The sequence below is a fragment of the Lactuca virosa genome, chromosome 8, assembly GCF_052849685.1.
Source record: "Lactuca virosa cultivar CGN04683 chromosome 8, Lactuca_virosa_CGN04683_v6, whole genome shotgun sequence".
Taxonomy (NCBI): domain Eukaryota; kingdom Viridiplantae; phylum Streptophyta; class Magnoliopsida; order Asterales; family Asteraceae; genus Lactuca; species Lactuca virosa.
In genome coordinates, this window is record NC_136433.1 from 118,714,144 (window position 1) to 118,731,162 (window position 17,019).

Consider the following 17,019-nt stretch of genomic DNA (forward strand, 5'->3'; position numbering starts at 1 on the left):
GTGAGTGTGGGAATGAGTCTCACATTGGTAGAAAGATCATACTCAAGTAAGTTTATAAGCTTGAATGTATGATAGGTGGGTGTGGGAATGAGTCTCACATTGCGAATCTTGGATTTCATAGGCCAAATACATCGAACTTGTGCATGGGTGCAACCCACGGGCGTGAATGCAGCTTCAAAAACTCGGGCTCGTGCGACCCTCATTTTTGCTAAACTTGACAGTTTTGGTCCTTGGTTTGAATTTTTGTAACTGTGCATTCAGTGTGAAATTAATAGCATTTATTGGCACATGCAATTCCTTAATGACGAATTGATTTCTTGTTGTTACATAAACCAATATAAAAGTATAGCTCTACTGGCTCATTCGATACACATGAAAATAATCATCTTCTTCCTCCTTTTCTCTGTATCTATTTTAGGCGATTCTTTCAGGCAAGTAGCCATATCCAGTAGTACACACTGTTATGGGTGTTGTACCCTGGGAACAGATGGCGCATCTGTTTAAGGGAATCGAGTCCAACTCGAGCCTCAGTCACTGCATTTATTTCTAATGTTTTTTGCAGGTTATTCAATTTAGAAACGGAGCCCATAACTAACAATCCTAAACAGACATTGTTAAAACTGTTGTCATGCACGATTTAAACAACTAAAAGTATAAATAATACTGCTCTTTTGCACTAACAGGTAGTATTGGTAAGCAGGGTCGGATCCTCAAGGACACGTTCTAAAGTCTATGTCTCTTTGCGTAAGACATGAACTAAATTTTGACAGGTGAATAAAACATAAAAGGGGGAGTTTATTTCTGAAAATTTAAACTAATAAAAATCGAAAATGATAAAAGAATAACTGAATTTAAAGGTTGTGAAAATTCAAATAAGAGAAAACAATTTCAGTTCCGCGGTCACTCCCCTGATCATGTAATTAACCTTCAACACAATATTTGATTGTGCACTTGTTTAAACTGGTACTGAAATTCATTAACAAGCTCTAATGACCTCTATTACAAAAATCATTTAATCAAAATAAGTTCTTTGAATTAAACCTAACTTTTTACCAAATTAACCAAACAAGCTCTTGATTAACAAAGAAAAGTTGCATTAAACACAGTGTAATTTCCCAGTAAAGTCCAATACCTCTCATAAGCTCGGAGGCGTAAAAACTTGTTTGATCAATTCATATTAGAGTTAACCCTAAACGCAGAATTATTCTAATATTTGTTACATTTTACTATATAATCTAGACAATTACGGATCTAAACAATCAGATAACTAGAATGATTCACAAACAATTTAAGTGGCCAACAGAAATTGAAATCAAAATCAAACATTCAAAATAACACATAATTGATCAAACTAAACAGTAATCACAGTCAAACATCGTGCCTAATGATTAATCATACGAAAAGGTTACGTATTTGTGAAACTGAAATATGAGTTTTTAGCCTGACATGGCTAAAAACGAATTACAAACAGTAGAAATAGAGTCTAAACGATAAATCTTACTAAACAATGAAAAGAAATTGAATCGTCTCCTTCAGATCTGCGTTCTTCACTTGAAAGTCTTTGAAAATCGCCTTAGAATCGCCAATTAGAGTTACTGGACAAGTATGTGGCTCTATTTATACGTCCAACTGTAAAATGACGCACATGCGATCGCATGTATACAAGTTGCGATCGCAGGTATTGTTGAAAACGCGTCCCGAGCCTTTTAAATGAAGTGCGTTGCTATTTCGAGACAATTTGGCCAAGTTGCGATCGCAAGTAGCAAGGTTGCGATCGCATGAAGTGTTGTTGCGATCGCATATACAGGCTTTTCTCATCCTTGTGAATTTTTGGCACGAAAAATCTCCGAAGCGAAGCTGCGACCAAAAATGCGATCGCAAGGTCAAATATGCGATCGCATAGGGACAACTTGCGATCGCAAGTCTTCATTTTCGTGTATTTTTATCGTGTTCCTCCTTCCAAGCAGTTCTTTATCATTCCTCGGCATCCTTCCTTAGTCTAGACTCTTGTTAAGCTCCAAAGCATCCATTAACGCATCCCGAACTCGCGTAATCATCCATGTGCTCCAAATTACCCTGAAAAATCATAACAAACGTGAGCAGTATGGGCATTCTACAGAATAATCACGAAACACATAATACATAAAAATAATCGGGAGTTAGTTAGCTTTTTATAACAAAATACCAATGAAATTGTGCTAAAAGATGCATGTAACATGCCTCTAACAAACCTCCCCAAGCTTAGACCTTACTTGTCCTCAAGTAAGGAAAGGATAAATGTGGAAACGTAATAGAGGGCAAGGGTAATAAAGGAGTAACCTAGACACACTAACAACTAAAGGAAAAACCTAACTAACAAGAACTACAGAAAATAAACAGAACAAGAAATAAAAAATCCATGCAAAAACAAAAGAAAATGAATAATGAATAAAAATGATATGAAAAAGAGAAACAAAAAACTAAGAAATAAAAACATACTTTATTTTTAATATTTTTTCTTTCTCTTTTTTTTAATATATTTTTTATATGATCAGACTTTACATCGAAAGGGGATCCATTCATTAACACCTAAGCAACCATCCTATTACCTTTCATGTATCACAGACTCCCAAAGTGAGGAAGACCACGAAACGGTGTAACCCAATAGTCCAACCTGAGTTTTATTTAAACTTTATACCTTAATTAGCTTTATGAGCGAAAATAACACAGTCTGGATCTCATGTCCTTAAGACTAGATGGTCAAGAATCAGAATCGACGCATCCTTAAGAACCCGGCATGACCAAATCAGCTTTCGCCGAAGCAGCAAGGGCCAACCCCCGTAGGAGCCCGAGCTCTAGGCTTTCACTTTTTCGAGAGCCACAAGCATCATATCACACAGTTCTTCATTCGCCAAATTTGACTTTGAAACGGCTTCTAATTTGATAAATTTGGATTTGTAACTTCGTTTTGAGCTTGAATTCTTCAATCTATTTTTTTGGAATTTCTTGAAATTTCTTCAATTGAGCACTTGAATTTCTTTATTTGAGTACTGGATATGACGTTGTACCCTTTCTTCTTTTTTGACTGTGTGGATCTGATACTTAAGCTCTCTGTTACCGTGAGGGTAACGTGTGTCAACAAATAGGGTCATGTTCTGTGGGTCCAAAGTTGTCGATAAAGATTCTTTTTAAATATTCAAAAGCAAATCATCCCAAAGCTGTTAGTACCGCCCATAAAACGTTTCAGTACGCCATTTTTTTATTTTCTAAGGTTGGGGTCTCGAATTACGGTGTTTGGGTCCCCTAGTTATGACAGTTGGTTCTACACTTCCAATAACAATCAGGGCGCTTCAGATTTTTTTCATTTTTAATTTTCAATATCCCACTTCACGGAGCTATTGTATGTAAAGAGTGTCATCATCTCGTATATTTTTTTTAAATAATAACAAAAACAGAAAATCTTTTTTTTTTAATATGCAAATGAGAAATGCAATTAGGGTGCATAGTGGACGAAGATGGTCTGTCAGAATGCGCATACGGGGGGGGGGGGGGGGGGGGGGGGGGGTTGGAGGCTGCTGTGACCTACGTGGGCGAAGAGGTGGTGGAATGTTCGATGGAAGAACCCACACAGTCTCGTTAATGGGGTCAACGAGGGCGATTTCATCAGGACCAGTGACCTTGAAATAAGTGGATCATCCAAGCATCCAAACATTCCCACCCGGAGCGGGACGTAGCATGTGTATGACCCGAAGGTTCTGCAGGGTCAAACGAAAGGATTCACCCAATAAGAAGGTGTACTCCGGGGGAGACTGTTCCGCGATGGCGCGAGCAATGACGGTGATCGGACCACCACAACTAATAGCACCGCCGGTGTGGAGGTTTATAACTCTGTGGAATCTTTTGATGATTAAATCACCAAAATGAGGGTGGTACGATCCGGTGACCATGCACCATAAAATGAAAAGCTTGGCTTTGCCGGCTTTGGTGGTCTCAACCTGTGCGTAAATAATGTTGCAAATAATTTTCAAAGTGATTTTTAGAACTGGATGGACAATGTTGGTCTGAACGGATTTGGACGACTCGTAATAGTCCAATCCTGTAATGGAATGCCAAAAATCGCTCACGTCGAAAGCAGGGGTAGGATGAGATAAGTTGGTGATGGATGTACGGAAAAAAGTACACAACTGGTAAATGTGGATAGAGTGAGTGGTGCTAAAAATGTGAACAGGTGGTGGAATGTTCGACGGAAGAACCCACACAGTCTCGTTAATGGGGTCAGCGAGGGCGATGTCATCAGGACCAGTGACCTTGAAATAAGTGGATCATCCAAGCATCCAAACATTCCCACCCGGAGCGGGACGTAGCATGTGCATGGCCCGAAGGTTCTGCAGGGTCAAGCGAAAGGAATCACCCAAAAAGAAGGTGTACTCCGGGGGAGACTGTTCCGCGATGGCGCGAGCAATGACGGTGATCAGACCACCACAACGAATAGCACCGCCGGTGTGGAGGTTTATAACTATGTGGAATCTGTTGATGATTAAATCACCAAAATGAGGGCGGTACGATCCGGTGACCATGCACCATAAAATGAAAAGCTTGGCTTTGTCGGCTTTGGTGGTCTCAACGTGTGCTTAAATAATGTTGCAAATAATTTTCAAAGCTATTTTTAGAACTGGATGGACAATGTTGTTCTGAACAGATTTGGACGACTCGTAATAGTCTAATCCTGTAATGGAATGCCAAAAATCACTCACATCGAAAGCAGGGGTAGGCTGAGATAAGTTGGTGATGGGTGTACGGAAAAAAGTACACAACTGGTAAATGTGGATAGAGTGAGTGGTGCTAAAAATGTGAAAAGCAAAGTTTCTCTTCTGGTTGACTTCAATCAATGTAGCTAAAAACTCTCTAGTCAGTAAAGGACAAGTACCAAAATCTACAGCTAAAAGACGCTCCCAGCCAATATTGGCAAAAAGAGCATGAACACCATCGTAAATATGGAGTTCCCGCATTAATGTGCGACTCGGGGACCAGACCTGCGGTAAAATCTCTCGTTCCTGAAGCCACTGAAAACAGTCTAATGCAGCCTGGGAGCCTAAATCTAAGGTCACATTGTCCGCCTGGACAATGTACGACGGGTCCGGGATGTCAACATTTTGTCGTCAACGGGAAGGTCTAGGAGGCATTTTCAGGTAAAAAGTTGGGACACATTAGGCAAAATTTCCAGATAAACAATTATCAAGCAAAAATAAAGTTTTCTAACTACTCCCAAAGCGGATACGCAAGCCCACACAAGTATATAACAGAAACAAAAGAGTTCAGTTTCAGAACGAATATATCTGACTGCGCGCTGAGCAGCAGTATATTTTTCGTGTCTGAGAAATTTTTGAGTTTTGAAATTCCTTCCGGATGAACCTCATTTGAATTGTGTTCGGGGGAAACGTTTCAAGTTTTTAGGACCTACGGAGTGCTAACGGAGCGTAGATTTGAAAAAGAAACTCACAAAAATTCAAATTTCAAAATGAAGAAAACGAGATTTTTGGAGAATTTCAACCGTGAAATCGTGATTTCTTTACCGTAGAGATGTAGTAGAAGTAATATAGAAGAGATTGATACCATGTTTTCTTGATTTGGAGGAAAAACGAGTGATTTATGCGACTTTTGGTGAGAAAAATCGGAAAAACTAGAACATAGGAGAGAATTTTCGAGTTTGGTGGGTGACAAATGAGAGGCTGCGAGTGGTATTTATAGAAAAACCGAAACATGTGATCGCATAGGGACAACCTGCGATCGCAACTTCTTAATTTTTTTCAAAAATCAACGTTTTTAGCATTAACGAACATCCAGGTGTAATTAACTCAAAACATGCGATCACAACTTTTATAAAAATTGCTTGATTTGTTATAAGATGTTTCGAGGATGTAATATTGTTAAAAAAATCAAAACATGTGATCGCAAGGATCATACCTGCAATCGCATAAACTCTAATTTTGTCAAATATCGGCTCAAAAAATCCTCGATGACCTCCTGCGACCAAAAAAAATAAGTTGCGATCGCAAGGACTGGACCTGCGATCGCATGTCCCACAAAATTGACATTTTTCAAATTTTCACAAATTCTCTCTGTTCCTTTTTGCATAAAAAACACGATTCAATTAAAAGGAGAAGACCTAAGTAACTAAAAACACACAAAAATTAAAAAGAAGTTGCAAAAACGAAAATCAAAAGCAAACGCCCGGGTTGCCTCCCGGTAAGTTGCCCGTTTTTATTGTCGTTGGCTCGACATTGTAACTTGGTTTCCTCAATTGCGGTAAGTCGGGACCTCGACTACCTCCACTTCCTCATTCGTAACTTGAAACCCTTCGTAAAATGGTTTGAGACGATGACCATTAACCTTAAAAATATTTCTTGTTTGTTCACTCTTAATTTCTATGGCACCATGATCAAACACGTTAATAACAACAAAATGTCGACCTTAATTTACCGGAAATAAGTATGAAACGAGAATGATATAAGAGTACCTTTTGATCGGCAGTGAATACCTTTCGCGAGATCATCATGTCGTGAAAAGCTTTTGTCTTCTCCTTATAAATTGCTTCATTCTCGTAAGCACCGTTCTGGATTTCTTTTAACTCCTGAATATCCAATTTTTCTCTTCTTTCCAGCTTCATCCATGCTCAAGTTCAAATTTTTGACAGGCCAATATGCTCGATGCTCCAATTCAACCGGTAATCGACAAGGTTTGCCAAAAACAATTCAATATGGTGACATACTGATAGAAGTCTTGTATGCTGTCCAGTGAGCCCATAACGTATCATCCAATCGAATGCTCCAATCTTTCTTGACCGGATTAATGGTTTTCTCTATAATTCCCTTGATCTGTTTGTTTGAAGCTTCTGCTTTCCCGTTCATTTGCGGGTGATATGTTGTGGATACTCGATGTGTGACACCAAATTTCTTAATGACTGCTTCAAGGGTGCGGTTGCAGAAATGCGTACCCCGATCACTAATAATGGCTTTCGGTGTCCCAAACCTAGTGAATATGTTTGTCTTGACAAAATCAACTACAACCTTGGCATCGTCCATTCGTGTAGCTTTTTCCTCGACCCATTTAGACACGTAATCCACAACAAGTAAAATATACACAAACCCGAAAGATGGAGGAAACGGACCCATGAAATCTATACCCCAAATGTCAAAGATTTCACATACTAATATTGGAGTAAGTGGCATTTGATTCCTAGATGTTAGAGACCCAGTCATTTGGCACCTTTCACAAGTTTTGCAAAACAGAAAAGAGTCGCGAAAAATATGAGGCCGGTAAAGACTGTTGTCCAAGACCTTGTGTGCGGTTCGTTGTGGACCATAATGCCCTCCACAAGCTTCTGAATGGCAGCAATTCAGAATTGACTTGACTTCATCTTGGGGCACACATCTTCTAATCACCTGGTCAGCGCAGTGTTTCCATAAATACGGCTCGTCTCATACATATCTTTTCGCCTCCTTTATTTTATCTTTCTAGGCTCGAGGGAGATCAGAAGGGAGTTCTCTAGAGACCAAGTAGTTTACTATATCAGCAAACCAAGGAGGATTCTGAACAGCGAATAGATGCTCGTCAGGGAACGTTTCGCGAATCGGTGTCGGGTCTTCAGGCGGAGTGAGTCGGCTCAAATGATCAGCTACTAAATTTTCTCTCCCGCTTTTGTCCCTGATCTCTATATCAAATTCCTGTAGCAGAAAAATCCATCTGATCAACCTTGTGTTTGAGTCTTTTTTTAGCAAGAAGGTACCAAATGGCTGCGTGATCAGAAAAGATTATAACTTTCGTTCCCAACAAATATTGTCTGAATTTTTCCAATGCAAAAACAATTAACAGGAACTCTTTTTCTGTGGTGGAGTAATTTGCTCAGGCGTTATCCAAAGTTTTTGATGCGTAATATATAACATGGGGAACCTGGTCTTTTCTCTGTCCTAAAACAGCTCCAACAGCAGTGTTACTTGTGTCACACATTATCTCGAATGGTAAACTCCAGTCTGGTGGCTAAATAATGGGGGCATAAGTAAGAAGATTTTTCAGCACATCAAAAGCCTTCTTGCAGTCTTCATTGAAGTCGAATTCAGCATCTTTTTGCAGCAGGTGGCACATGGGAACTGATATCTTTGAAAAGTCTTTTATGAACCTCCTGTAAAAACGTGCATGACCAAGGAAAGAACGCACTTTCGGAACACTCTTCGGGTAGGGTAAGCTTTTTATAACATCTATTTTTGCTTTGTCAACTTGTAAACCTCTTTTGAAACGATATGACCCAAAATTAGACCTTGGTCAACCATAAAGTGACATTTTTCAAAATTTAAGACCAAGTCTGTTTCAATACATCTTTGCAAAAATTTTGTGAGGTTTTTCAGACAAATTTCAAATGAGTCTCCATTGATGGTAAAATCATCCATGAATACTTTTGTGGTATTTTTGACATATTCAGAAAAGATACTAACCATACACCTTTGAAAGGTATCGGGTGCGTTGCAGACTCCAAAAGGCATACGCCTGTATGCGAATGTCCCGAATGGGCAGGTGAAGGTCGCTTCTCCTGATCTTCTGGAGCAACCGGAATCTGATGGAAACCTGAGAATCCATCCAAACAGCAGTACTGGGATTTTCCAGCAAGCCTCTCTAGTATCTGATCTATGAATGGGAGAGGAAAATGATCTTTTCGGGTGACTGCGTTCAATTTTCTGTAATCAATACAAACGCGCCATCCGTTCTGAACCCGAGTTGGAACCAATTGTCCTTCTTTGTTCTCTACCACTGTCACTCCAACGTTTTTTGGTACGACTTGGACTGGGCTGATCCATTTGTTGTCAGATATTGGGTATATCATTCCAGCATCTAATAACTTCATAACTTCTTTTTTAACCACCTCCATCATTGGTGGGTTTAATCTGCGTTGGGCTTCCCGCGATAGCTTATAATCTTCTTCCATCAAAATTTTATGCATGCAGAGAGATGGGATGAGTCCTTTGATGTCTGCAATAGTCCATCCAATCGTGCTTTTATACTCCTTCAGAATTCTGATCAGTTCCGACTCTTCTTTTTCTGACAACTTGTTGGAGATGATGACTGGAAGTGTTTCTTTTTCTCCAAGATATGTATATTTCAGGTGTTTTGGGAGTGTCTTCAGCTCCAAGATGGGTGCTTGCACTACAGAAGGGAAAAGTTTGGAGTTAGAAACTGGTAATTTAAGAGTTTGGGTACCATACCTCAGCCTTCTCTGCTGGTCCATATGAGCTGCCATCTCTTGAACTTCTCTGTCAACCACATAATTTTCTGATAAAATCTGAGCTGCATTAATAGATATATTTTTGTGGAGCACTAATGCTAGTGACTCACGGTTAGAAATCTCAAAATATTCTGCAGATAATGGTTCAATCACATCAATGAAATTAAGGGCTGACACATCATCAGGATAACGCATGGCGTCATAAATATTGAAGTTGATAGCTTCACCATCAAATTCCATTGAAAGGGTACCATCATAAACATCTATTTTGGTTCTGGAAGTTTTTAAAAATGGTCTCCCTAAAAAGAATGGAACCTGAGTTTGGTGATTCGTCATCTCCCATATCTAAAACATAGAAATTAGCTGGGAATATAAGTTCATTCACTTGAACCAAAACATCTTCCAGCACACCTTTTGGGTGCACCAGAGAACGATCGGCTAACAGCATGATAACTTATGTTCTTTTTAATGGCCCTACCCTGATAGTTTTAAAAAGTATGGCAAAACATTTATAGAAGCTCCTAAGTCCAACATAGCTCGTGGCACTGAAAGGTTCCTTAACTTGCAAGGAACAGTAAATACTCCTGGGTCCTTGAACTTTTGGGGCATCCTTTTTTGTAAAATAGCTAAAACATTCTCGCTTACGTTAACTGTTTCGTTTCCTTTTAATTTTCTTTTTGAAGTGCACAATTCTTTCAAAAATTTTGTATATCGGGGTAGTTGTTTAATAGCATCAAGAAGAGGAATATTTACCTCAACCTTTCTGAAGAAGTCCATAATATCTTTGTCATCCTTTTCTTTTTTCGTGTTTTTCAGTCTTGGGGGAAAAGGAGGAGGAGTAATTTTTACCTCAGCTTCAGCAGGTCTATCATTTTTCTGCACCTCTTCAGTTGCCTCATATTCTTGCTCAACTACGATCTCTTCTTCCTCATCTTCTTGGTGATCTGGTCCTTTGTATTTTTTACCGCTTCTGAGAGTGACATCACAAGCATTGTGCTTTGGGTTTTTCTCAGCCTGATATGGGAATTTCCCTTGCGTTTGTGCTGCCAGTTTGCTCATAGAGTTCGCGAGTTGTGATACATGCTGCTCCAGGTTTTTGATGGTAGACTTGGTTTCATTCTGAAAAGCTTGGGTACTGGTAGCAAGACTTTTAACAATGTCTTCCAAAGACATGCTGAAACTACTAGTTTGTGACTGAACAGGTGGTTGTTGAAAGTTGCTTTGGTGCTGATTTTGTTAGAAAGGTTGTTGAAATCCAGGTGGATCCTGGTATTGATTTCTTTACTGAAAGTTCTGTTGAGGCCTTGGCTGGAAATTTTTGTTTTAAGGACCTCCCCAAGCTTGGTTGTTGCGATTGTGATCAAATGGCCTTTGCTGAAATCCTCCCATAGCTTGAACAGCTTCAGTGTCTTCTTGAAGTAGTGGGCACATATTTGTTGGGTGCCCAGTTTTGCAGCAGATCCCATAAGGTTTGACTTTTGGTTCAATACCTTTTTCTTTTGTCAACAGAAGGACGGCCTTAGTCAATTATGAAATCTGAGATTCCAGGTGGGCATTACTCATTTCTTTGACTCCACTTGGCTGGTCCGGGTACCACTCTTCTTCAGTTGCTGAATGCTTTGATTCATTGGCCAGCTTTTCAATCAATGTCCGGATCTCTGTTGGTGTCATGTCTGAAAGTGACCCTCCACTTGATGCATTTATAAATCGCCTATCCATGGGTATTAAGCCTTTGCAGAAGCACTGGTATAGCTGATAATCACTAATGCCATGTTGAGGGCATCGGACCAGCAGTTTCTTGAACCGCTCCCAATAAGTGTGGATAGCCTCTCTTTTGCCTTGCTTTATATTGAGAATCTCTCTGCGCAGATTCGACACTTTCGCCTCAGGAAAATATTTCTCTAGAAAAAGTTTGGCGAGTTCATTCCAGCTTATTATTGAACCAGACGGGAGGTCATATAACCACTCATTTGTTGCATCTTGAACCGAGAAGGGGAATTCCCTTAATTTGATCTGATCTTCAGTAACTGCATGGGGTTTCATTCCAGAACAGACGACATGGAACTCCTTGAGAAATTTATGAGGATCTTCATTCTCAAGGCCTCGGAACGGGGGCAGCAGATGGATTAAACCGGATTTGAGCTCAAAGTTCTGAGCTTCTAGAAAGGTGATACACAGAGGTTGCTGGGTAACCTCTTGTGTTGCCTACTCGCGAAGAGTCTTTTCAGCATCGTCTCCGTTTTCGCTCATGATGATTTTTGTTTCGGTTTCAGAAGAGTCTGTGAGTTCGGATTCTTTTGAAGATGATGAGGAGTATGTTTTAAACGGGCTGTTAATGGGTGAGGTAGGTGGTGCTTTTGGAAAAGTTTGAAATGAGGCTTCAGGTTCGTTCCACAAGGGAGTGCCTTGTGGTGTGGGTGTTTTATAGTGTGATGGGGGGAGGAGGATGAGGTTCCTGCTTGCTGCTTCCGAAGTTTTGCTTCCTTCTTTAGCTTCCTAGCAGTCTTCTCAATCTCTGGATAAAAAATTAGATCACTTGTACGTGAAGATCTTGGCATAAAATTATTAGTGTATACCGTGTCCCCGGTAACGGCGCCAATTTGTTAAAACTGTTGTCGTGCACGATTTAAACAAATAAAAATATAAATAAGACTGCTCTTTTGCACTAACAGGTAGTACTGGTAAGCAGAGTCGGATCCTCAGGGACACGTCCTAAAGTCTATGCCTCTTTGCGTAAGACATGAACTAAATTTTGACAAGTGAATAAAACATAAAAAGGGGGAGTTTATTTCTGAAAATTTAAACTAATAAAAATCGAAAATGATAAATGAATAACTGGATTTAAAGGTTGTGAAAATTCAAATAAGAGAAAACAATTTCAGTTCCGCGGTGACTCCCCTGATCATGTAATTAACCTTCGACACAATATTTGACTATGCACTTTTTTAAACTGGTACTGAAGTTCATTAATAAGCTCTAATGAACTCTATTACAAAAATCATTTAATCAAAATAAGTTCTTTGAATTAAACCTAACTTTTTACCAAATTAACCAAACAAGCTCTTGATTAACAAAGAAAAGTTGCATTAAACACAGTGTAATTTCCCAGTAAAGTCCAATACCTCTCATAAGCTCGGAGGCGTAAAAACTTGTTTGATCAATTCATATTAGAGTTAACCCTAAACGCAGAATTATTCTAATATTTGTTACATTTTACTATATAATCTAGACAATTACGGATCTAAACAATCAGATAACTAGAATGATTCACAAACAATTTAAGTGGCCAACAGAAATTGAAATCAAAATCAAACATTCAAAATAACACATAATTGATCAAACTAAACAGTAATCACAGTCAAACATCGTGCCTAATGATTAATCATACGAAAAGGTTACGTATTTGTGAAACTGAAATATGAGTTTTTAGCCTGACATGGCTAAAAACGAATTACAAACAGTAGAAATAGAGTCTAAACGATAAATCTTACTAAACAATGAAAAGAAATTGAATCGTCTCCTTCAGATCTGCGTTCTTCACTTGAAAGTCTTTGAAAATCGCCTTAGAATCGCCAATTAGAGTTACTGGACAAGTATGTGGCTCTATTTATACGTCCAACTGTAAAATGACGCACATGCGATCGCATGTATACAAGTTGCGATCGCAGGTATTGTTGAAAACGCGTCCCGAGCCTTTTAAATGAAGTGCGTTGCTATTTCGAGACAATTTGGCCAAGTTGCGATCGCAAGTAGCAAGGTTGCGATCGCATGAAGTGTTGTTGCGATCGCATATACAGGCTTTTCTCATCCTTGTGAATTTTTGGCACGAAAAATCTCCGAAGCGAAGCTGCGACCAAAAATGCGATCGCAAGGTCAAATATGCGATCGCATAGGGACAACTTGCGATCGCAAGTCTTCGTTTTCGTGTATTTTTATCGTGTTCCTCCTTCCAAGCAGTTCTTTATCATTCCTCGGCATCCTTCCTTAGTCTAGACTCTTGTTAAGCTCCAAAGCATCCATTAACGCATCCCGAACTCGTGTAATCATCCATGTGCTCCAAATTACCCTGAAAAATCATAACAAACGTGAGCAGTATGGGCATTCTACAGAATAATCACGAAACACATAATACATAAAAATAATCGGGAGTTAGTTAGCTTTTTATAACAAAATACCAATGAAATTGTGCTAAAAGATGCATGTAACATGCCTCTAACAAACCTCCCCAAGCTTAGACCTTACTTGTCCTCAAGTAAGGAAAGGATAAATGTGGAAACGTAATAGAGGGCAAGGGTAATAAAGGAGTAACCTAGACACACTAACAACTAAAGGAAAAACCTAACTAACAAGAACTACAGAAAATAAACAGAACAAGAAATAAAACATCCATGCAAAAACAAAAGAAAATGAATAATGAATAAAAATGATATGAAAAAGAGAAACAAAAAACTAAGAAATAAAAACAAACTTTATTTTTAATATTTTTTCTTTCTCTTTTTTTTAATATATTTTTTATATGATCAGACTTTACATCGAAAGGGGATCCATTCATTAACACCTAAGCAACCATCCTATTACCTTTCATGTATCACAGACTCCCAAAGTGAGGAAGACCACGAAACGGTGTAACCCAATAGTCCAACCTGAGTTTTATTTAAACTTTATACCTTAATTAGCTTTATGAGCGAAAATAACACAGTCTGGATCTCATGTCCTTAAGACTAGATGGTCAAGAATCAGAATCGACGCATCCTTAAGAACCCGGCATGACCAAATCAGCTTTCGCCGAAGCAGCAAGGGCCAACCCCCGTAGGAGCCCGAGCTCTAGGCTTTCACTTTTTCGAGAGCCACAAGCATCATATCACACAGTTCTTCATTCGCCAAATTTGACTTTGAAACGGCTTCTAATTTGATAAATTTGGATTTGTAACTTCGTTTTGAGCTTGAATTCTTCAATCTATTTTTTTGGAATTTCTTGAAATTTCTTCAATTGAGCACTTGAATTTCTTTATCTGAGTACTGGATATGACGTTGTACCCTTTCTTCTTTTTTGACTGTGTGGATCTGATACTTAAGCTCTCTGTTACCGTGAGGGTAACGTGTGTCAACAAATAGGGTCATGTTCTGTGGGTCCAAAGTTGTTGATAAAGATTCTTTTTAAATATTCAAAAGCAAATCATCCCAAAGCTGTTAGTACCGCCCATAAAACGTTTCAGTACGCCATTTTTTTATTTTCTAAGGTTGGGGTCTCGAATTACGGTGTTTGGGTCCCCTAGTTATGACAGTTGGTTCTACACTTCCAATAACAATCAGGGCGCTTCAGATTTTTTTCATTTTTAATTTTCAATATCCCACTTCACGGAGCTATTGTATGTAAAGAGTGTCATCATCTCGTATATTTTTTTTAAATAATAACAAAAACAGAAAATCTTTTTTTTTTAATATGCAAATGAGAAATGCAACAAAATGACATTTTAAATTTTTTTCAAAAAAAACTTTGTACAAAAGGATACAAATCTCCTCCCCAAGCTTAAAATTAAGCATTTTCCTCAATGCTTAGGGAGGAGTGGAAAACGACTACTCTGGCGAGGATGGAAAGCAACAGAAGAACTCGTCGTGGAAATCGGTAAAGTCCTCGTGATAACCTAAGACCTCGTCACGATACCCGGAAACCTGAGTGCTATAAAGTTGATAATCGAGGCGGAGACCAGTCATAGTCTGTTGAAGAGCAGCAATATCCAGACGGTTGTCAAGATAGTGCTGATAAGTAAAGGGGGAGTTGGGGTCAGGATGAGGTGGCTGGGTATGCTGGGGCCCGTCCTGAAAGTCAGTCTACATGGGATCAGGCTGGCTATAGGATAGTGGTGTGGCATTCGTGCAATTAGGGTGCATAGTGGACGAAGATGGTCTGTCAGAATGCGCATACGGGGGGGGGGGTGGAGGCTGTTGTGACCTACGTGGGCGAAGAGGTGGTGGAATGTTCGATGGAAGAACCCACACAGTCTCGTTAATGGGGTCAACGAGGGCGATTTCATCAGGACCAGTGACCTTGAAATAAGTCGATCATCCAAGCATCCAAACATTCCCACCCGGAGCGGGACGTAGCATGTGTATGACCCGAAGGTTCTACAGGGTCAAACGAAAGGATTCACCCAAAAAGAAGGTGTACTCCGGGGGAGACTGTTCCGCGATGGCGCGAGTAATGACGGTGATCGGACCACCACAACTAATAGCACCGCCGGTGTGGAGGTTTATAACTCTGTGGAATCTTTTGATGATTAAATCACCAAAATGAGGGTGGTACGATCTGGTGACCATGCACCATAAAATGAAAAGCTTGGCTTTGTCGGCTTTGGTGGTCTCAACCTGTGCGTAAATAATGTTGCAAATAATTTTCAAAGTGATTTTTAGAACTGGATGGACAATGTTGGTCTGAACGGATTTAGACGACTCGTAATAGTCCAATCCTGTAATGGAATGCCAAAAATTGCTCACGTCGAAAGCAGGGGTAGGATGAGATAAGTTGGTGATGGATGCAAGGAAAAAAGTACACAACTGGTAAATGTGGATAGAGTGAGTGGTGCTAAAAATGCGAAGAGGTGGTGGAATGTTCGACGGAAGAACCCACACAGTCTCGTTAATGGGGTCAGCGAGGGCGATGTCATCAGGACCAGTGACCTTGAAATAAGTGGATCATCCAAGCATCCAAACATTTCCACCCGGAGCGGGACGTAGCATGTGCATGGCCCGAAGGTTCTGCAGGGTCAAGCGAAAGGAATCACCCAAAAAGAAGGTGTACTCCGGGGGAGACTGTTCCGCGATGGCGCGAGCAATGACGGTGATCAGACCACCACAACGAATAGCACCGCCGGTGTGGAGGTTTATAACTATGTGGAATCTGTTGATGATTAAATCACCAAAATGAGGGCGGTACGATCCGGTGACCATGCACCATAAAATGAAAAACTTGGCTTTGTCGACTTTGGTGGTCTCAACGTATGCTTAAATAATGTTGCAAATAATTTTCAAAGCGATTTTTAGAACTGGATGGACAATGTTGTTCTGAACAGATTTGGACGACTCGTAATAGTCTAATCCTGTAATGGAATGCCAAAAATCGCTCACATCGAAAGCAGGGGTAGGCTGAGATAAGTTGGTGATGGGTGTACGGAAAAAAGTACACAACTGGTAAATGTGGATAGAGTGAGTGGTGCTAAAAATGCTAAAAGCAAAGTTTCTCTTCTGGTTGACTTCATTCAATATAGCTAAAAACTCTCTAGTCAGTAAAGGACAAGTACCAAAATCTACAGCTAAAAGACGCTCCCAGCCAATATTGGCAAAAAGAGCATGAACACCATCGTAAATATGGAGTTCCCGCATTAATGTGCGACTCGGGGACCACACCTGCGGTAAAATCTCTCGTTCCTAAAGCCACTGAAAACAGTCTAATGCAGCCTGGGAGCCTAAATCTAAGGTCACATTGTCCGCCTGGATTTTTCCAATGCAAGAAGGTACCAAATGGCTGCGTGATCAGAAAAGATTATAACTTTCGTTCCCAACAAATATTGTCTGAATTTTTCCAATGCAAAAACAATTAACAGGAACTCTTTTTCTGTGGTGGAGTAATTTGCTCAGGCGTTATCCAAAGTTTTTGATGCGTAATATATAACATGGGGAACCCGGTCTTTTCTCTGTCCTAAAACAGCTCCAACAGCAGTGTTACTTGTGTCACACATTATCTCGAATGGTAAACTCCAGTCTGGTGG

The 17,019-nt window shown here is 39.8% G+C and overlaps 1 protein-coding gene across 1 annotated transcript; it reads right to left on the reverse strand.

Annotated features, from left to right (window-relative positions):
• Positions 1 to 6,731: 6,731 nt before the first annotated feature.
• Positions 6,732 to 10,719, reverse strand: LOC145130778 (uncharacterized). The gene is made up of 5 exons (XM_079065549.1): positions 10,585 to 10,719; positions 9,836 to 10,480; positions 9,665 to 9,732; positions 8,476 to 9,527; positions 6,732 to 7,156 (listed from the first exon to the last, which is right to left on the reverse strand). The coding sequence occupies exons 1-5, from the start codon at positions 10,717 to 10,719 to the stop codon at positions 6,732 to 6,734; spliced, it is 2,325 nt and encodes a 774-aa protein (XP_078921675.1).
• Between the last annotated feature and the right edge of the window lie 6,300 nt (positions 10,720 to 17,019).